Below are 21,876 nucleotides of genomic sequence, written 5' to 3'. Positions count from 1 at the left end.
TTCGGTGCATGCGATTCAATGTTACACTGAGCGCACAGTCCAATCGAATTTTTGTGTGTTTTGGCACACAGGCTAAGGGCAGGGCTCTGTCCAGGCCGGGCGTCTCACGCAGGATAGTTGAGGCTGTTGAGTTATCTTACATGAGTTTGTCCTTGGAACCCAACAAGGGATGCATGCTGACTCCTCTCGGGAGGGGTCTCTTCTTCCTGGGCCCTTTTAAATGCAGTATCAGTGGGAGACATCTGTCGGACTGCAAGCTGGAGTTCTCGCCACACATTCACTTGACTCGCAACTGTACCCCGGTTCCCTTAGCAGGGACCAGATCTAACACTGCATGGCATTTACAGTGTCCTCCAGAGCATTTGTGCTCAGTATTTCAAGAGGACAAGGCAGCGTCAATCATAGCTATTTAAGAACTCCTAAGGGGGCGGGCTCAGGACACCTTCTCAGCCATTTAGTTTGAGTGGGATGTGCTTTGATTGGCTCTGTGCCTACGTCACGTCCCCTATGATTGGCTCTGTGCCTACGACACGTCCCCTTTATGTTAGACTATGTTTGAAGTCTCAACCCATGTAGTCTTGAGTTTTTGAGGGCGGTCACTCAAAGGAGCTTTAGAGGAGTGGTTTGAGGCTGCTGAAAAAGCAAGCCAGTGGTTGTGGCTGAGGCACTCACAGACTGCCACACTGAAATATGTTAAATCTTGTCAAGATGTGGTCAAGGTTATTCAGATATGACCATATTTCATTACACTCCAAATTGTCCTATTGGCCTACCGAGTCAACTGTTCTATTATCACTTGGAATTGAACCGTTCATTATGATGCCTTTAGGTGATATTGTGGCTTGTCTATGTAAGAAATCACAGAGAAGAACAGGCTTGTCCATGAAGAGTGAAATTATGGTAATAAACACAGTAAAATACAGAAGACCTGTTTTCCAGTGTTAATGAGCATTACCACTGAAGCAGCTACGTCTATGAGACCTCCTGCTGTGAACATGATGGGATCACAGACAGACACAATCTATGTCCTGGAAGATTCTGCAAAATGTATTTTCTCATTCACTTTCTCAGTCACACTTGCAGTCTCTCACACGATCCTGTAATAAAAGCCAATGGAAATAGCCTTGGGCAAAGGCCATGATTACCCGTGTGGCTAAGATGAGTGATGTTGATTCTTTGCAAGGATCTGATGGACTTGCAGCTGTGATTTTCAAGGAGGACTGCCCAAGCTTACCCTGTTGACAATAAATCTCTCCAATAAACCTTCATATGGTATGTATTTAAAGAGAACCATTTATTTGGAATTCAAAATGAGCCATGTCCTAATAATGTTCTGGGATATTTTTTTAATGATAAGATAAAGCAAGTTTTGTGATTAAAGTGATTAAAAATGGCAAAAGAGAAAATCATCGATCCGCTGTGGAATATGAACCACACAATGTACAATATGAAACCAAAATTGTAAAGTTTGGTTACTCAGTTGTTGCAATTGTTATTCTCAACATTTTATCTAAAAAACAACCAGCATACCTTGCATGGATAAATTGGAAAATGTGGAAAATTCATGTTAAGACATTCTGACTTGTGCAAAGAACATTGACTAACAGTAAAAGCATGAGTGAATATCCCTAGATAACAATTATCATGTAATATTTCAGTGCCACATTCAAGTTGACAGAAACAAGACAACGTAATCCCATGCACAAATACTTAACACCTAATGCACACTAAAACAAACACCTGTTGGAGTGTCGTCCGATACGTAGTAGTCCACATCCAACTGTCCTTGTGCACCTAATATTTTCCATGACCTCCCTTTATATGGTCTACTCCATTCTGAAAGGTTCATACATGGGCAATGCTATGAAAAGAAGGTTGAAGGTCAGTCTTATGGCCTCTGGCCCCTGTCAGGGGACTCTGTTGAATCCAACCTGATTCTCCTGCTACAACACTTAGTGCCATCTCAGGCCTGTACTACAGCAAGAGGATGATGGGTAGTGAATGCTTGCCTCAGGATCCCTGAGGTGTTGCGTTTATCTCTCAATAAACTTCTGCTGTTCCTAACTGGACATTTTTTTTGGACTGTTTGTCGGGGGAGATGGAACAGCATGATCATTTAGTGGCCAAATGAATTTGACGGCAACTGGAAAAATCCTGCCGCACTGTGCAGTTTTTTTGTACCTGCCACCACAAGTCATTTGTAAGTATAACTTTATTTAGTTCAACAACTTCAAAGCTTTTTATCGTCTCGTTGAATTGATTTTGAGATGTCCCCTGAGGTGAGACTAGCAACTGGAGCCGGAGGCTCTTAGGTGACATTAGAAGTCTGAAGAGGAAGCTTTCATCAGCGCAAGTCATCAAACGCATGCATGCTGTGTCCTCCTGTGGCCTCCACTTGTTTTTTGCATTTTGAAAAACAGACCTCTGGGAGTTCAGTCCCAAAATTGGATCTTGTCAAAGGGACCACATGCTGCAGGATTGACTGTTTTTTAGACTGCACATGAAACATTGAGCTCCTGACTTCTTTTGATTTAAAACTGTGCCTCATTTGATTGCCGCTGGCAAACGACCAAGGTGAGAACCTTTCATGGAAGGAATGGAATGCTCTACATGAAATTATATTACAGCGTGAGAGTGAATGGCGGTGTAGACTTATGAAGGCGAGGAGTAATCTTTCTCTTCATTTTCTGCAACACCGCAGCTGTAATTGTAGCGCACTGACACCTGCATAAGTTGATGTTGGCATTCCTCTATATAATATATAATAACAGACAAGGGGAACATTCACAGTCTACGGCCCTTCTTTTACGCCACTGATCAGTGCTAACGTATGACAAAGATGAAATGACTTCAAGTGACAAGTTTACGCCTTGCTTTCTTTGCAGGTGGCTTAGCCGTGAAAGGGGGAGTGAGAGGGTGCTGAGAGAGTGAGCCAGAGAGAATGGAGCACAGTGTGAACAAAGTGGAGTGAAAGGAATGAGATGAAATTTGCACCAGGCAATACCAGGTGACATTATCGTAGATCTGTGTCTTGTGTAGCACATCTGGTCTGGCTGTGAGCCCGGTTGGTGTTCACACTCATAAACGTCATAAACCAATTGTAAGCAAGAAGACACTATCTTTATGGTTATTCTTGGAACCCTAGGTTTAGGGCTTAGGATAAGAATAAGAGTAAGAATAACATATTGAAGTAGTATTGTTTAGATGACATGGTCCAATGGGATTTGTAGTCTAGGAGGTTTAGTGAAGTCAACAAACAAATAAAACAATGATTATATAAATATATATCTCAGAACCTAACTTCAATGTAAAGTGTTCTCAGTTGTCTAGAGAATATTACTAATGGGAACATAATATTAGACTTTCAATTGTGAGGGACAAGGTTTTGCATCAACTGTGAATATGCCCTCTTGCAAATTTTATGTAAAGACCTGAGAAATGCGCTCTTGTTTGAGTTCTTTCGAGACTTTTACCTTATGCTGGCATCTGTGTTCTAAGTAATCCTGCCCTGTATGGTGCATCTTTTATGCATGTGTCTAATGAGACCCACACATCCACCCAGATCTCAGCACTCCACCAAGCACGGGGGAAGAGCCATGACTGAACACGCTGAGTCTTCTGCACAAAGACGGCGGTGTGCTGATGCGTCTCCCCTCATACGTGCAGTAACGCCTGTGAGGTGCCCCCAGAAGGAGAAATGTCCTCATGCAGCCTCATCTCTCAAATTGATAAGGAAGCTCTTTTGAAAACTTAAGGGCTTTCCAAATATTTTGTACATTGCGTTTGAGTTGCTCGGTGATCTTGTGGCTTTTATCTGCAGGAACACACACTCATGGACACTCATTGAGAATGGTGTCATCACTACAGTGGCAACAATACAGGCAAGTTAATGTGAGTGTATACATCAGCGCTGTGTATGAGATGTCTGTCCTACTGCGCCCACAGATGGTCAGTCAGGCTGAGGGGTAACAGGACACCTCTCTGGTGTCAAATTACAGTCTGAGTCAGTGTCAGGCAGTTGCCCTCTGACCCTGGCACCTCACTGTCCCAGGGCTGTGTCATCATTCACTGCCACTATGCACTGGCAGAGAGTATCCATATGCATGATGGCCTCACAAATCAATGAAGACCCGAGCAGTCAGGCCAGTGAGGCCGCCTCCCTCTCATTCTCCCCAGCCACCTCTCTCTCACTCTGTCCCTCTCTCTCACTCTGTCCCTCTCTCTCCCTCCCTCCCTCTCTCTCTCCCTCTCCCTCTCTCTCTCTATCCCTTTCTCTCTCTCTCTGTCCCTCTTCCTCCCCCCCTCTCGCTCTCCCCTCTCTCTCTCTTCTACATGTTCTATTCCCATTCACTTCTTATTATGTTGCATTGGCTCTCCATCCCTGTTTCTGTTTCAATTCTTACTTTCTTACTCCATCCAACTATCCAGTGTGTCACAGCAAATCGGATTTGATCACAATTAAAAAATCTGGTATGTTCAGTATATAAAACTGTGCTCAGCTCACATTCAGAACAAAAGATGCATATTTATGGACCTTCGTGAGTCTTGTAGTGCCAGTTTCTGTGAAAACACTGACAAATGAGCTGTATCCCACCTGCTGACTTGTCTAATTCTGATCAGTTGCTCTCTCTACCCTCTGAGCGGGCTGCACAATGAAAACAGCACAAACAGCAGATCGGAAGACTCAACAGTTGCATGTCGACTCACCCGTAATGAGAATACTATTACCCTTGCATTGTCCTTGAAGATTGCCATGCAGATTCCCTTATTGTTTGTCTGGATCCTTTTTAGGGAATATAATAGAGAAAACAAACAAACAGATTGTGCAAGTGACCTGAAAGGCTCCGCATGGGACGGTGAATGTCTGCAGGGACTGAAATGTGTGGGTGTGTTCAGGCCCATGCTTTCAGAAATCTCATCATAAACAGTGGCAAGGGTTTGTCAATCAAAATTCTTCTGCCTTTGCTCCTCTCACTGCAGGTATCTGTCGTGGTTTATTTAAGTATTTTCAAAACCAGTTTTACACATGAAGGTGTTTTTTCTTTTTAGTATAGATCTGATCTTATTAGTGGGCCTGATCAGCCTCCATAACGGACTACCAAAATGCCAGACGAATGTGGATGGGAAATGTATTATTTTGAGGCATATATATTCAAATACATAAATAAGAGGTGAAAAGGACAGATGTGTCTCCTTCAACAGAATGGACACTGTATGATGAAATCACCGAGCTCGAGGTCTACTCCGGCGGCGCCAGCGCCTGTAAAACACATCTTCCATTAAGTGCACCTGAAGGTTGTGGTGCATTACTGCCGGCCAGCTGGCGGGAAAGTGTGTGCTAAAGGCCCATAAATCAGAGGTGCGCTCCTCTATTACGCCCCACTGAAACAGAGGACAGTGTGGAACCACCATCCGTGATTTACGCCTGGCGACGGAGGGAAGAGGCGCGTGCATCAAAGTCCGCCATTACAGCCACATAAGTGACAGTGCCTGGGACAGAGACGAACAGCGTCCGGGATGCTTTGAAGGCCAGAGGACGAATGAAACACCCTTTCGCTCCGTAAGGACGAGTTTACACTCAACATTCACTCACGTCACTTTGATCTATCCCAGCACCCTGGAAGTTTATCCGCATCCCGCCAGGGCTTCAGCTCACAAAGCGTCGGCCTTTACAGAGCACAGAATGCCAATAACTCTCCTGCTTGCTGCTTATGAAGCGCAGCCGAGCATGACTAATATTCAAAGAGAAGCCATCACCGTGTCCTGGTGATTTAGACACGGCGTTCTCTCACATCGTGTTGAGCGCTTTCAGAGCGCTCCCATCACAACAGCAGGTGGGTGAGTGGTGATGCACACATTGGGAGAACGTGGACTGTGGCATGACCTCCTGCGCAGGTGCCACACAGACCACATGTGTATATTCAGGAAACAGGACATCACATGTTGCATGCTAACATTATTGCATGCTAATATCATTCTGTCACAGTGAGGTAAGGTGCAACCTCTCCCATCCAGACTCCTATGCAGTGTTATGTTTACCGCTCTCTGCATGCTGCTGTACTCCATGCACCATATGCTGTTACCAGTTCTGTTGTGGCAGCACCCTGTAGTGGTAACATAATTTAGATAAACTCGAAACACATCCAGCAAAACTGTAAATGTTTATTACCAACTTGCAAGGAAGGACTCAGCTCTCAGGCAGTGGGAGTCCCTGGATATAAAACACACACAGATTTTATACTATTGAGTGTTTACATGATTCATTTTTCAGTGGAGGGTTAGTGTTGGGCGGTGATGCCTGATGGTATAAGACAACACCTGGGCAGCAGAGCTGCTGAAGGACATACATTATGTAGCATGTTTTCTGAAAATGAAAGGGATGAGGTTCAACCCAGACTGGGAGGAAAAGGGAGGAGAAGCACCTCTGCCACACTGACCTCCTTATTTCTCAACTGTGGAATGTTCCAGTTGAGAATAAAATATTCAAACAGCAGGAGTACTTGTAAGCAAAGAAGAACTCACATAACATTTTTAACTTTCAGTTCAGCTTTCAATACCATAGTCCCCCTCCGCCTGATCGACAAGATGAGGTCGCTGGGGATCAACACCCAAATGTGCAACTGGGTGCTCAGCTTCCTTACTGACCGCCCCCAGGTGGTGAAAGTGGAGGGTGGTGTAACCTCCGGACCGCTGACCCTCAACATCGGTTCCCCCCAGGGCTGTGTTCTGAGCCCGCTGCTGTACAACATCTACACTTATGACTGCACAGCCTCCGGAAGTTCAACCTCCATCATTAAATTTGCAGACGACACTGTGGGGCTGGGTCTTATCTCTGATAACAACGAGCAGCCCTACCAGAACCAAGTGGCAGACCTGGCACTTTGGTGTCAGTCCAACTATTTGGCCCTAAATATAAAAAAGACAAAGGAAATGGTGGTGGACTTCCGGCGGAAGCAGGACAGCGGGTTCACCCCCCTCATCATCAACGGGGAGCCTGTGGAGAGGGTTCCTAGTTTTAAGTACCTGGGTGTGCACATCACTGAAGACCTAACCTGGACCCTCCACACACAACATGTGACAAAGTCATCTAGGCAGCGACTGTACTTCCTCCGGAGGCTGAGGAAATTCAAGGTCTCCCCTTCCATCCTGAAGACCTTCTCCTCCTCAGCCGTGGAGAGCGTCCTCACAGGATGCATCTCCGTCTGGTACGGAAGCTGTACCGCTCAAGACCAGGCCAACCTACAGAGGGTTGTGCGCTCAGCTGAGCGGACTATCAGAGCGTCCCTACCCAATGTGAAGGACATCTACCACAAGAGGGTGGAGTCGAGGGCAAAAAACATCAGGAGGGATGACACACACCCCAATGCCAGCCTCTTCACCCTGCTGCCGTCAGGTAGACGCCTACGAAGCCTTAACTCAAGGACTGAGAGACTTAAGAGAAGTTTTTATCCACAGGCAGTGAGACACTTGAATTCAAATTTTTAATTCAACACCTTATTTTTAAATTTGATTTTACTTACATTTTTTATTTTATCTATATAAATTAACTAATTTATTTTATTTTATATTTTTATTTATTTTTGCACAGTGTGGAGCATTGACCCTTTAACATTTCACTTCAATTTATTGTATGTGACAAATAAAAACACTTGAACTTGAACTCTTACAGTAAACTAAAAATCCATTACACAAACAAATCTCCCTCTGCCTTCGACCCATGCAAATATGCACACCCTCTTATCTCTGTCTTGCTTTTCACTACTGTCTTCCGAAGAGAGTGTTTGCATGATGATTCTCATATCAGTGCGAACTCAGGATCAATAAATGTTATTGATTTATCATCTAAAATTAAAAATATGTGGCATTTGATACTTTTCAAGTTAACTGAATCGTGAATAAAATTCAATATTCCATGTCGGAAACTTAGAAATAGATTATGTACATTAATCAAACTTGATGTTGCAATTTTGCTGTATGTTCCTTTTGACTACTATGTTGTATGGTGAGATATTTCATCCAGCTACTCCAGCAGGGCACATGTCCCTGGGTCGATACAACCTGTGTGTGTGTGGGGGGGGGGATGTCTGTGTGTGTGTTTGAGAGAGAGAGAGAGAGAGAGAGAGAGAGAAATAGAAGAGCAAACGAATTAAGTGAGTGTGTGAGTGTGTGTGTGTGTGTGTGTGTGTGTGTGTGTGTGTGTGTGTGTGTGTGTGTGTATGGGTGTTTGTGTGTGTGAGAAAGAGAGAGGGAGAGATAAGCAGACTAATTGACAGTCAGTCCAAAAAGGAAACCCTGAAGTTCTGTCTCCAAATCTAGAGCCAGAAGCAGCTCTTATCAGCGCATAGTATCTCAGCACTTCATGAGAGCCTTAGCGGCCCGGGGAACTGGGAACTGGGTAGCTGTGCTATGAACAGAGAGAATGTTGGATACGTTAGATATAAATATAGAAGAATTCTGTCAGAAATTCAAAATGATGAGTAGCATAATAAGAATAATGAGGAGTATGAATTACAATAATTCAGCTGTCTTTAAAGAAAACTCTTCTCAAAAATCTCAGCTTGTGTCGGATGTAATTATCTTATGTTGCAGGGTACAGTTCAATCTTTAACGAAGAACTGAACACAAATAGAACCTGTGAATGAATTAAAAGTAAACCAATTAGGTAATGTTCTGAGTGTATGTACTGCAATTAGCCTGACGAGAGTGAATCACCCAAAGTCACCCGTGATTTCCTCACCCGTCTTCCGCTCATTGATTGCACCCGCCCACCCATGACGATACGCTTGTGTTACAGAACAAAGATCACCCAGCTCATTGCACACATTAGATGGGTGGAAATTCAGAATAACTGGTATTGATCGGAACAACTTCACACTGAGAGAACACAGGGAGAGTATTGCAAAGCAAACCACTATCTCCGAGAAGTACATGATGTAATTGGAATTATTAACCATTAGTGCAAGTTTCCCACGGAATGCCAAGAATACATTTTCTGAACATGTACATTTCTGTGAAATGGCTTCCAGCCTGTGAGGGCTTGAGATTAAATATTCTTCCTGCTCTTTATGAAGCTACTGAATCCCCTCCTGTTCTGGAGATATTCTGGGTATGTTGCCATGGAGGTGGAATAGAGCAAAGACCACTATCAGGTGACCATGTCTGTCCCTGAAAAAGAGCCACTTCACACCCACAGCAAAACTGTCCCACTCAGTGTCTGTAACAAGCTACCCCTCGCTAGCAGCAGTACGCTACCAAGTGTGCTTACAGCTTTGCTTGGCTGGCATCATTACTGCATGGGCTTCTACTGCACATGCATGAGCACATGCATGCAGTCATTGCAGTCTCCACTGCAGGGAGGTGCTGAGCAGCAGTAAGCATCACATCAATCACTATAGAGGATCATTGCAGGAGATGCACTAAAATTGTTATGTTGTAACTGGTTATGTAGATGGCATGGCAACATCAGATCTCTCCTGTCCAATGTGATGTTCCATGTGTTCAACAGAAACCTAGACAATTCTAGCTGTCATGCTTAATGTTTGGTTGAAAAAAGGTATTAGGGAGTTGTTGTCTTAAGCTAGTGGGAATTGCCTTGCAAACACCAACAACAGCACAGTTGGCAACTGATAAAAGTTTGTTAACAGAGCAGGTATTTCAAAGATAAATGTGGCATGTAGTGAACTAATGTCTTACCCTTTGCGGGTTTCTGACCACAAACTAGCCCGAGCCCTTCTAACTTGATAAGGTCACCATGGAAACCGTGTCTTTCTCCTGTATTCTGCTTTTACCACTGTCTTTGTTTATCTCCACTCTCTTCAAAGAGCATGCATGCATGAGCAAGAAAGCTTTAATAAGAATCAAGAGGGTTTCAGCAGACAGTGAAGGACCAGCAGGCCATGTATTCAGGCAGAAAGGGAGGTTAAGTGTCTGGAAGAGGGGCTATGCAATTTGAGTTTGATTGTCTTTTTCTGAAGGTACTTCACTGTAACACTCTAATCAGTGGCTGAACTGGTTATGGAAATAGGCCAAAGATGTATCACATCCCTGCATAAAGTGTGTAGAACATTCCAGCATGAGTAAAACTCTCTCCCTTGCTCATTTAAGCTGTTGTAAACTTACATTTTTTTTTGGGCAAAGTGGGAAGGAGTACTTTACCTATACATACACTTACAAATGCAATTCTTTCAAAATGCTTCAAAGTGGATGTACATAGAAAACAGTCCTGTCATGTTGCCCAGAAAGTGCCCAGTGTCAGTGGCTACCATGTAAGTTAATCATCACTTCACTCGCTGACATCCTCACCTCTCTGTCATAAAGTTACATTCTAGCTTAGACCACGCCTCATCAGTAGTGACAAAGCCTACCAGCTGGCCTGCCACTCACAGGTAGCGTTCCCCTTAACACAGAGCACAGTGGCCATGGGGATCACATACACCAGGCAAAACTTACTGCATCAGATGTGTAGTTTACACATACACATATACACGCTGGACACACACACATACACACACACATACAGTGTGTGAGAGAGAGAGACAAACACACACACACAAACACGTTGGTACACTTTACTTTACACATTACATAGTTATAGTTAAGTACAAGAAAATGTGCACCAGCCCATTTGGCCTTTGACCTCAAGGTCATCCCTGAGTAGTGTGGAGGAGGAGGCCTGTGCTCCACTGCGTTCCCTTCTCCCGGCTGCTGCCCTTCATTATCTTGGCAGTAAGGCACAGCCCTATGGAGTGCACCTGCAGAAAATGTCCTTGTGCAGTGCAGGTTCAGTTGGATAAAACCCCCAGTTAAGTCTCGTGGAGAGCAAAACAGGCGGGAAAATCACTAGCAGGGGGAAATGGGATGGGACAGATGTGATAATGGGATGTGTTTTTATATGGTGCTTTAATGTTGTAAATGTTCGAATGTAAACTCCTGTCAGTATCGGGCAAAAGCCCAGGAGAATGAGCAGCATCATGACTTTTGAAGACTTGTGCCTCTCTTTCCTTCTAAAACATACACAGACACACACATACATACACATAAAACATGTACACACATATTCTATGCATGCACACACTGGTGTCAGTTGCAGAAAGCTTTGAGACCAGTTCACAGAGGTATAGAAAGGTTGCCCTCCATAGGTCATGTGGTGGAAAAGCTGGTATTTACACTATTTTTCATTCCCTCCGACTAACCTCTGCATGCTTTCAGTGGGGTCACATGGTTTCTGACAGGAGGATGGGCAGCAAAGTTTCCTGTCTTTGACTTTGGCCGACTTTGGCTTTCTGCTCAGCTGGACCCCTGACTGAAATCTCTTTGATAGTATCGATTTTCCTCCTTTTATTTTGGATCCTGCCGAGTTTGCCATTGGTGTCTCTCCGGAAGGATACTTGACCGACCTCTGCCTCAAAGCGGCAGACAACTGAAAGACAGAGTCAGATAGACAGGAGGAAAAGAATATGACGGGGTCAGAATGAAAGGGAGGGAGGCAACTGTTAGAATACATACATACGCCATTGATATCCATCCAGTTCACGTTTTCCCAGGCTACGTCAGCTCAAAGAAGTGCTGGCAGCGTCCGTCTTCAAAGGTACTCAAACATTCTCTTACAGGTCCACAACAAAACAGAAAAAGCACACTACCAACACATCTACTGATGCAAACTCTATCACTCCTACCACAACAGTTTCATCAGAGCGACCAGACAAGACTATCAGCAATCAAATCAAGCAGCACAAATATTCATTTTCTTTTCTCAGCACTTGAGTCGGACGGTCATCTTAATTCTTTGTGTCCATTCTAAGGTGACATAGTCTCCTGGGGGGGGGGGGGCTGGGGTTGAAGTGGGAACAAATGGCATCCAATTAAAATGCTACAGAACCATTACTGTCACATTCATCAGCTTAAGCTTTATTGTGGATGCCCCGGGAGGGAGGCGCACGTGGCCTGCTGTCAGAGGAGCTGGAACACTGGGCCACGACGCTCGGTGATCTTCAGTCTGACACGAATAGGGACATCTCCTGCATTCATTTCAACCCTTTTGTGTGAATTCATCTCTTTCATGTGTCGGGATCCAGAGGATAGGCATGTGTGTGTGTGTGAATTCATGTCTTTCATGTGTCGGGATCCAGAGGATAGGCATGTGTGTGTGTGTGAATTCATCTCTTTCATGTGTCGGGATCCAGAGGATAGGCATGTGTGTGTGTGTGAATTCATGTCTTTCATGTGTCGGGATCCAGAGGATAGGCATGTGTGTGTGTGTGTGAATTAATCTCTTTCATTTGTTGGGATCCAGAGGAAAGGCATGTGTGTGGTGTGTGAATTCATCTCTTTCATGTGTCAGGATCCAGAGGATAGGCATCTGTGTGTGTGTGTGTGTGTGTGTGTGTGTGTGTGTGTGTGTGTGTGTGTGGGTGTGTGTGTGTGTGTGTGTGTGTGTGTGTGTGTGTGTGTGTGTGTGTGTGTGTGTGTGTGTGTGTGGGTGTGTGTGTGTGTGTGTGTGTGTGTGTGTGTGTGCATGTGTGTGTGTGTGTGTGTGTGTGTGTGTGTGTGTGTGTGTGTGTGTGTGTGTGTGTGTGTGTGTGTGTGTGTGCCTTTTGTCTTCTCATCTCGCAATGGGGTGAAAAAAAAAGAGAAGTGAATGAAGCCTTTGCCAGGTCCTTGATGTGTCACCTTCATTATGGATAGAGGGCCGTCCTTTATGTTGCCTGAGTGTGAGTGTCTGTCTTTAAGAACAAAAAGATCAAACAAAATTATCCATAAAGTGTTTAAAGTGTTTAAAGGCACCCAGTGCAACTTTCGAGGCTTAAAAATAAACATTCAATTTCTAGTCTTTTTTACACATAGTAAGTTTCAATAACTCCATACCATTACATACCGACATTCAAGCAGCAAAGATGAGACGTCGTTGTGTGGTGAGAACTGATAGAAAATCGATAACAACAACAATCGCCGCCATTTTCTTTATTTTTTGTAACCTACAATAAATAAAGCAGGCTTCCAGTCAATGGAAAAATGGCTTCTCCCCACCGGCGATTGTTGTTGTTTACGATTTTCTATCAGTTCTCACCACACAACGACGTCTCATCTTTGCTCCTTGAATGTCGATATGTAATGGTATGGAGTTATTGAAACTTACTACGTGTAAAAAAGACTAGAAATTGAATATTTATTTTTCATTGAATGTTTACATAAAGTTGCACTGGGTGCCTTTAAAGATTGACAAAACCATGGAAATGAACGTGTGTGCATAAATGTCGTTCTGACACAGGCTATTTTCACCCACTATCACTGCAATCAAGAATGGAAATATGATTTGCATCGAGTTAAGCATTTTAAATTCATTGAACTCTAATCGGGACTGGCATTATGGCGATGGAGAAAAATTAAGGGCAAAAGGTGCTCTGTTCAGAAAATAATGTGTGGTGTCACCAGTACGCCATGTTTAGACTGCACCAGTTCAGCATTTCTGTATAATATCAATCTGTATCTGAATAAAAAGAGGGGATTTAGATGTTGGAACTGTCTATTGTCTTCCCCATCATTATTACTGGAATTTTTTTGCAAAATAAATGGCTTAATCTTGTAATTAAAACTTAATAGTGAGATATCTTGTTTAAAAAGCAAATAATTGACTCAAAGGATTAATTATTCTGGAAGTGACACCAGAGTAAGAAATGCTGCAGGTCTGACAAACTTAGGACTTATTTTACTACATAGGGAAGAAGAGTTTCTCCTCATAAAATTTTCCCTGCTGGTTAAAAGAATAGCTTAGACCTTGTTGTAGTATATTCTTTGTTTCATAACGAGCATCACAGAAAATGCAAATAAAGAGAAAAGTGCTCTTTAGTAGATTAAGTGCTCTTATGGAATGAGGAACTATGGAATGGAAATAAACATAATTTCCTCTCAAAAAAAGTGACAAATTCCCATATAATCTATCATTTCCAATATGAGCAACACCTTCCTAATCATGTACAGAACATCATGTTTATCTAAACTCCTAGGATTATTTGGGGTAATATAATTTATTGCTAAGATGCTATACTTGGGTGAGGGTGCACAGAATGCAATTTCTCCTCTGAAAATGATCAATTGCCAATTTGTGAACAGCATTGATTCAAAACCCACGGTAGAACTCATAAGACCAAACTTGTTAATGGTTCACAGAAAATTACAGCAAGTACCAGGAGATGGCGCTCTCCTCATCCACACTCAAATCCAATGAGCAACTAACAGTAGCAAACACATTGACCATTGGTTATATACACCTTGTTCATCTTGTTTGAATCGGGACGATTCTAAAGGCATCTGAATATGGCAAACACTCTTATAATATATTTTTGAGCTGATTTTCTGTCCCTGCCCTTCCTGCAGTGTTCTTGTTAGAAGCAGAGGGATCGGGGGGGGGGGGCCTTATCCAGTTAAACCACAGGTCACAGGTGGCCCATATCATCACAGCACAGCATCCCCTGTGGTCATCAAGGCATGGACGCCCAATCCAATCAGCTGGGCTCCGGGGCCCAAAGAGCGAGCGTGAGGGCCGATGCTGCCTGGCCTGTCTGGCTTTCATCTCCATCACCCCTCTCTGCATCTGCATCAAGCGCGACAATGGGATTAGCTGGAAGTCAACCAGCCTGCGGCAGAGGCCCAGGGTCCGCAGGAGAAGGCATCAGGCGGGTGGATGCTGCCACAGTGGGCCTGTGTGTGCTGCTCTGCGGCTAATTGAAGGTTATGGACAACATTCAGTTCAACTGGTTGACTGAGCCTCTTTTTAGCTTCTTGTTTTAGCTTTCACACGGAATATGTGAAATATATGCATCAAAATGCCTTAGATGGAAAGAGCTGCAGTAATGAGTCCTCCTGTGGAAACTGGGTCATCACTAAATAGAAATAAATGTTGAAGGTCAGAGTTTGTGCCTGTGTGGGTGCGTGTGTGTACAGGCGTGTATGAAAATCTTTTTGGTTATTGGCTTTCTGTAGCCTTACTCAGGCACTGCATGTGAATATGACATCTCCACCACAAGGGGTTCTCTGTTCAGCCATTGCCATGAGGACCGGCGAGAAAGCCTGGGAGAGAAAAACACTAACCTATAGTTACTAGGGGTTCCATCTTTCTAGCAGCTTCAGACTGACCGGAGAGTTGTGATGTGAGCTTTAGCCATTTGTGATGGGCAAGGGCACATGTCTGAAACTAGGCAGTACAGCATTATAATGCCTGTCAGGTGATCAAACATTACAGTTGACTGGCGTGTGGTTGCCCCATCCGCAGCTGTGGAGGAGGAGAAGGTGACTCCTGTCCTTGGGCCATTCCTGTGTGAAATCTTCTCAGTGGTGGTGAACCAGCAGAACAGATCAACCAAATGTTAAGTATTTCATTACGATTCTGGTCCCTACACGTTTTACACCTGAAAGTTTATCCAGATACTGCAAAATGCTGATACTACGTAAAATATGAAGCTTGCTTTGCCTTTTTAGGGTGGACATGCTGATAATTTTGTTCGTTTGTTGAGATGTGTTTCTTTCAATGGATAAAAACTTGGTCAAGAGGCTCATTTTGATAGATAATACTCCAGGCTGTATTTTATCAATGCATCATCAAGTCTGCTGGTTATATAAACACTGAAGACTTTTCACACAAATACTATAAAAGTTTGACTGCACCAGCTTTTCTTATTTGAACTCAGGCAAGTCAAAAATCAACATATAAGCACAACATTATTTGATGAATAAAGAACAATGAACTACAACTGAAATCAATTCTGAAATACATCAGTTTAAATCTGTAACAAAACACAATATGACTCACTGGTCTTTCCCCTGCAGCCATATTATATCTAGACATTCTTGCTGAAAGAAGTGGTATTTAGCTAAATCTGATTGAACCAAGCCTAGCAGGCCTAGCCGCCTCACCTGCAGGAAACTGTGCCTGGTGCACATGTGATCCCAGTGCATGGGGAAGAGAGAACAAAAAAACACAGCTCTATCTCCTGGTCTGAGTTGGTGTTTTTTGTCCTCCTCATCTCCTTTGCTGCATTTCATACTAATTAAATGCCTGAGGGATTTCCGCGGCTCTGACCTTTCTCTCTGCATGATTACATGTCACTGTGTTTTTAATGAACCTTTCTTTAGGTGGACAAAGTGCTACCTGCAATATACAGGTGTTTGATGTCCTTCTTTTTTACTTTCTGTCCTTCCATGTGTGTCCTCTTAAAATGGGTGGATTGTTTATTATTCTATTTTTGTTTTGTTTTATAGGACAAACTTAGAGTTTAGAGTTTCACTTTTATAGGACAAATGTAAACATCTCATATTCATTCTATGAATATAATATTGATATTGATTGCAAGGTCAAAAAGCATCAATGTCTTTGCGATATACGCCAGTGCATCTCTGAAACAAAATGCAGTGCACTTTGAAGAACAATGTGAGACTTGCAGCTGTGAGGTTTTTAAATCCCTTGAAGAGAGCAAGAGATTCCCTGTTATTAACAACCTGCGGTCTCTGTCAGTCATTAGTAGCCATAATTACTCTTTACCTCACTTGAAGATGATGTTAGCAGGTATTTTACTGCTACAGAGATAGAGATTGTTTCTAAAATATACAAAAGGCCAGAAAATAATTGACTGCCTACCAGACCTGCCAAACATTTACTCCGGCAGGCTACAGACTTATCAGCCTTACCTCAAGAGCTGAACATACACACAATTACTGCTTCTCTTATATGCACATACTTCTTGAATGCTTCAAATACTTTGCACAGCCTAAACTATTCTTTGGAGCCAAAAATACAGGCCACTTCAGGCGTTGATCAGTGCACTAGTATTGACATTAGTATTAGAAACAGGCTTATGTAAGACTTCCTATGAAAGGGTATCTGTTCAGTCAATGATTAAGTCCCTCGGCAATACTAAACCAATGGCTCTCCCTGAATCACAAGAATCACAAGAATAGAGCTCTATGCCGCTTGGCCAGATAGCACAAATACAAAAAAAAAAACGCTGTGTTATCTCTGTGTTACCCATTCGTGTGATCGGCATGACAAGGCATGTTCAGACTGAATATGATTGGCCCCCACGCACTGACACCACACAGATTTCCTTTAAACCAAACACACTGGCTCAGACTGTGTTAAGACGTAGTCGTGCACAGATCAACCATTTGCAGGAGCCATGGATAATAATCACAAAGAAGAAAGACACAAGGAGAAAATAGAAGATGAGGAGGAAGAGGAAGAGAACAAACAGCCTAAGACAATAATGGGCATCTTCACCAAAGAACAATTCATTATGTTGTGTGTTGCTGTCGGCTTGCTGTTGCTGCTGCTCATCATTACCATACCTGCGGTCATTGTCACTCAGTCTTCAGGTAAATGAACAACATACTTCCATGACATCTCAAATCAAATAGTACCTTTTGTCAACTCTACAGTCTAGGTACCAACATTTGTATTGTACATGCTTTCCAGTATGGAGACCACTATGATCCACACTTTATATATATTATGTCTCAATTGAGGATAAAAACATTCAACCAATCCATAGCCACACATGTTAATGACACTTCAGAACTTCAGTGTTACCATGAATAATTATGAATGCCATTGTGTTTCATTATGTATACATATGAATGCAGGATCTGGATCTGCCATCAAGGTTCCATTTCCCTCTGATGGGGACATGCTGGAATTCCTGATGAAAAATGGAAAAATCCCAGAGAAGGATGGTCTTTATGCCTCTTGGTATCACTCTGCCAACAACAAAACTCAGCTGAACGAAGCCCTGAAAAGTGAGAGTTTGTGTCCTCATCTACTGCTCTGTTAATCTATACAGCTTGAGTTTGCTGGATGTGGCCCTCAAGGCACTCACAGTACCTTCTGTATAAATTATCTTTTATTATATTATTTTAAGGTTAGTTCATTCAAGAGGTGACTAGTGGTGGGTGATTTCATGGATGTCATCACTAGGTTCAGTCATGGTTTTGGAGGCAGATGTTAATGTTCAAGGACATAACACGGTCAACCAGACCAACATTCCCATCATGGCACATCCACCTGCAGTATACAGCGACAACACTCTGGACGAGTGGATAGACGCCGTTCTCAAATCAGACAAAGGTAAAGAAGCCTGGATTTATATATATATGAAGATCCTGTTTTTCAGAGACAGGGTGCTGAACTGAAATCCTATATTGAGGTGTTCATTATTTTAATTAAAAAATATGGGGCTCGGGTCTGATTTTGCATATAATTTTTTACCAGTCCTATGATTGTGATAAAAAATTTGGTTCCATCTGCTGAAAGTTTGCATTTCATTTCCAGGTATAAAACTGGATTTTAAAAGTATCGAAGCAGTAGAGCCCTCTCTTGACATACTGAGAGTAAAGAATCAGACAGTGCGCATTAATCGCCCAGTGTGGTTAAATGCAGACATCATTCATGGGCCCAATGTTCCTGGGTTTTGGCCTGTGATTGATGGCGTTAGGTAATACTAAGATTTAAAATTACTATTTGAAAATAATCTATAATTGTTCACTGTACTACACAAAATTATCTCTTGGTTAACTCCCTTATAGTAAATATATTATATAAATTTATTGACAGTATATGTAAATTAATCTTCCTACAGGTTCCTGCAACTCATTCAACAGAAGTTCCCTGAGGCAACAATATCACCAGGATGGAAAGTCCTCTATCTGTCATTTGTTCCTAATGCCACGTATACAGAAGCCATGGTGAGGGAAATGTACAATGTCATCCAGCATGTTCCACAGAAAATAACCTTCCCTATCCTGGCTGTCATGGCCAAGAAAGGGTGGCCACACATCAGTTGGCTGCTAAGCCAATCCTCCAGGTAACGCCTGTCTTCTCTCTCAGTGAGTTGGTTATCTCTGCTGTATGTCTCTCTCTTTTCAAGTTTTCTGTGGATGAACTTATGAAATATTAGTCAGGATAAATCCAGATCCTGCTATTTTATAACTTATATTAAATTACTAATTTGTACTCAGTAGCCATCAGGACAGTATGAAGCACAAATGTATCCTAACGGACTAATCTGGTCTTGGTTATGGTACAGGTTCAGCTTGACGCTGTGGCAAGGCACAGAAAACCCAGCACTGAATGACCTTCTGTTCATTCGAGACAACAGCAGCCCACAACGCATCTACTATGACATATATGAGCCAGTGCTATCACAGTTTAAAGAGGCTGCAAGTATGTTTTTACAACATCAGAGTATATTTTCTTCCCAGTCCTAACTTCTGTTTTCCCATAAATCTTAACTGAGATACACTCTGGGTTGTACAGAACAGAGGACTCGCCCCCGCCTATTTTACCCTGGAGGAGACCTGATTGACTATTTTAAACCCAAGGACAATGATGGCTGGAACATCCAATGGCAAACTGTGACTAGCAGAGAATTCCTGCTGTCTGTGCTTAGAGGTGAGGCAAATCTGAGATCAATACGTTTATCATTTCCACATTGAAAGAATCTGCTTTTCTCCGGTGAATTTGTCGGAGGCCCCCGCTTGGTTCAAGTTAGCTTGTTCAGAATAACAGACTCGTGGAAGACGGCTTAGCGAAAGAATGTGTTTATTCAGCCACTAGCCACGGTCAGCTTGACACAGCATGAGCATGCACAAGGCACGTCTTCTGGTAACGATTCTGTCTTTTTCCTCATACATTACAGAAAGTAACAAACATTTATAGTGTGGAAATAACAAGAGGTGTAAAGGGAAGGGGAGGGGTGTTTCTGAAGGTCAAAGGGTAGGTCTAGCTTGATCCAGGGCCATATATGGTCATACCAGATAACCTTTGGCTTCAACCATCTTGTCAGGGCTGAAGACAAAAGCCAACAATCAGAGTCTAGCTTTGGCTCCAAGACACACAAAAGCCAGGAACCATGTGTGATGGCTCTCAACGTAGACAAAAGGTCAGGTGCCAAACCTGATGGCTGAGGCCTTGGTGTTATGCAACTTAAGAATGGGGTTCTAATGGAGGTGTGTTCACTTATGTGAAGTTAATAAATTAAGTTACAAAACATCTCAATCTAACAACATGTTACAGCATTAGAAAAAACACTATAGCAGTGTTTTGGAAGTTTCTGTTCTTTAGATGGCAATTAATAGGTTTAATTTGTGTGGGTTATTGCACATGTTCTGCAAATGTAAAGCCTTCAGCCATCATAATAAAGGGGTATTTGGCACACTGTGGGCCCAGGGAATAAACTCCAAATGATCGTTAACGAGTCAATGCCTCATAAGAATAATATGTTGGATTTCAGACAGCAGTGGTGGGATGTTGGTCATCCCAGTGGTCTCCAGCGCAGGTAAACCAAAGACGTCAGTGGTGGAGGGTTCAGGCTCTGAGCTCTCCCTTCAGGAGTGCCTGGACCTTATCTACACCTCTCCCAAACCCTGGGGCATCTACCTACGGGTGAAGTCTCAGAGTCAGCTAGCCCCGGCACTGGAACTGCTCAGCGAAGCATATGACCAGGACCTCCTATACCATCCCACCTTGGTCAGCATGGAAGTGTCCCATGGGGCCTTCCAAACTCCAGGCTACATCAGCGGTAAGGACTTCCTGAGCACAGTTGAGGCTACCTTCCCGTTTGTTACCCTGGCCCCAGCTTGGCCCCAGGAGGCCCTGAGTGAGGGCTACACTCCAGCCCTGGTGGAAGACATGCTCCAGCTCTTCAGGGGTGTCTACCAGGACGTGTCTCTGCAGCTGAGCACTGTGCCCCTGGGAAGGTCAGATGCAGGACTCCAGCATTTGCAGGAGATTCAGAAAAGGTTCTCTTTCACAGTGGAGATCAGCCCCGGGACAGACCACATTACTTACCTTCAGCATGTCAGGGCTCTTCGTCAAGGGAACAGACACCGCATCTTCTTCAACATACCCCAAGCCTATGAGTCTGAGCTGCCCAGCAAGGATAACAACTTTTAAACATCTGGGCTATGTTTCCCAAAACCATAGTTGCTAACCACGTTAGGAACTAACATAGTTGGAACCATACAGTTGCAATGCACATGTTTCCCAAAACCACAGTTTGAACTAAAGAGATAAGTACGTTGGTAACTTTCATTGTTTGAACCACCATTGACCTGTGGTTAAAAGCTAAGTTCCAGATACTTTTAGTCTAAGACATCACTGATGCCAGTTTTTTGGTGTTCAAATGAACCATTCTAAATATATTGCTGTCCCTGGTGATATGTGACGTTACCACACCACCCTACTTATAATTGCCTTCAGCAAAAAATGCATGATTAAAAGGCCCACTTGTAGAAATGAGCATGTGAGTTGAATTCACACACCTGAAAAGAGTAAAGCGAAATGCTGCACCTCTGTTCAGTCAGCTGATAATATGCAGCCTATTATATTACTATTTTTGTGTCGTAGGGAGGGATATGGTGTATGCTTTACATAGAACTAGTCACATAGGATTAGGATGATAATTATGTAGACTAAATAATTAATTCAGTCTGATTGTGAACCCATGACCTCCAAGATGCAAGCTTTAGATGAATTACTGACTGACTGAGAGTTAGCCAACTGAGCTACAGAACTGACAGCAAAGGTCTGTTCCCATTTATTTGGAAATACCACAACAGACTGTTCAATGTAAATATGTACAGGCCTTTAAGAGTCAACTGAATATAGACAGCAATTTCATGAGGTAAGCTTGTATGAACCAATTCATATGCTAGATGAGCCAGGAATTTGGGGGAAATGATTCATGGGTAAAAATGACTCTAGTTCAATTGTGATGTATCCCTCTGAAGGTAAGATGCATTGAGTTATTTAAAATCACTACGGCATTTGCAAAATGTGCACCTTTATCAATCAAACTGCAATTGGGTTGTTTTGATTATAAAAGTTAAATA

The 21,876-nt window shown here is 43.0% G+C and overlaps 1 protein-coding gene across 1 annotated transcript; it reads left to right on the top strand.

Annotated features, from left to right (window-relative positions):
* Window positions 1–17,168: 17,168 nt before the first annotated feature.
* fam151a (family with sequence similarity 151 member A) lies at window positions 17,169–20,938 on the top strand (the record flags this gene model as incomplete). Its single annotated transcript, XM_080838083.1, has 8 exons — window positions 17,169–17,364; window positions 17,632–17,784; window positions 17,963–18,112; window positions 18,317–18,479; window positions 18,624–18,848; window positions 19,071–19,207; window positions 19,301–19,435; window positions 20,277–20,938. 8 exons carry the CDS (start codon window positions 17,169–17,171, stop codon window positions 20,936–20,938), a joined length of 1,821 nt encoding a protein of 606 aa, XP_080694209.1.
* Window positions 20,939–21,876: the final 938 nt, after the last annotated feature.

Source organism: Sprattus sprattus (genome assembly GCF_963457725.1).
Source record: "Sprattus sprattus genome assembly, chromosome: 4".
NCBI classification, from domain to species: domain Eukaryota; kingdom Metazoa; phylum Chordata; class Actinopteri; order Clupeiformes; family Clupeidae; genus Sprattus; species Sprattus sprattus.
This window is presented reverse-complemented; position numbering and strand designations above follow the sequence as displayed.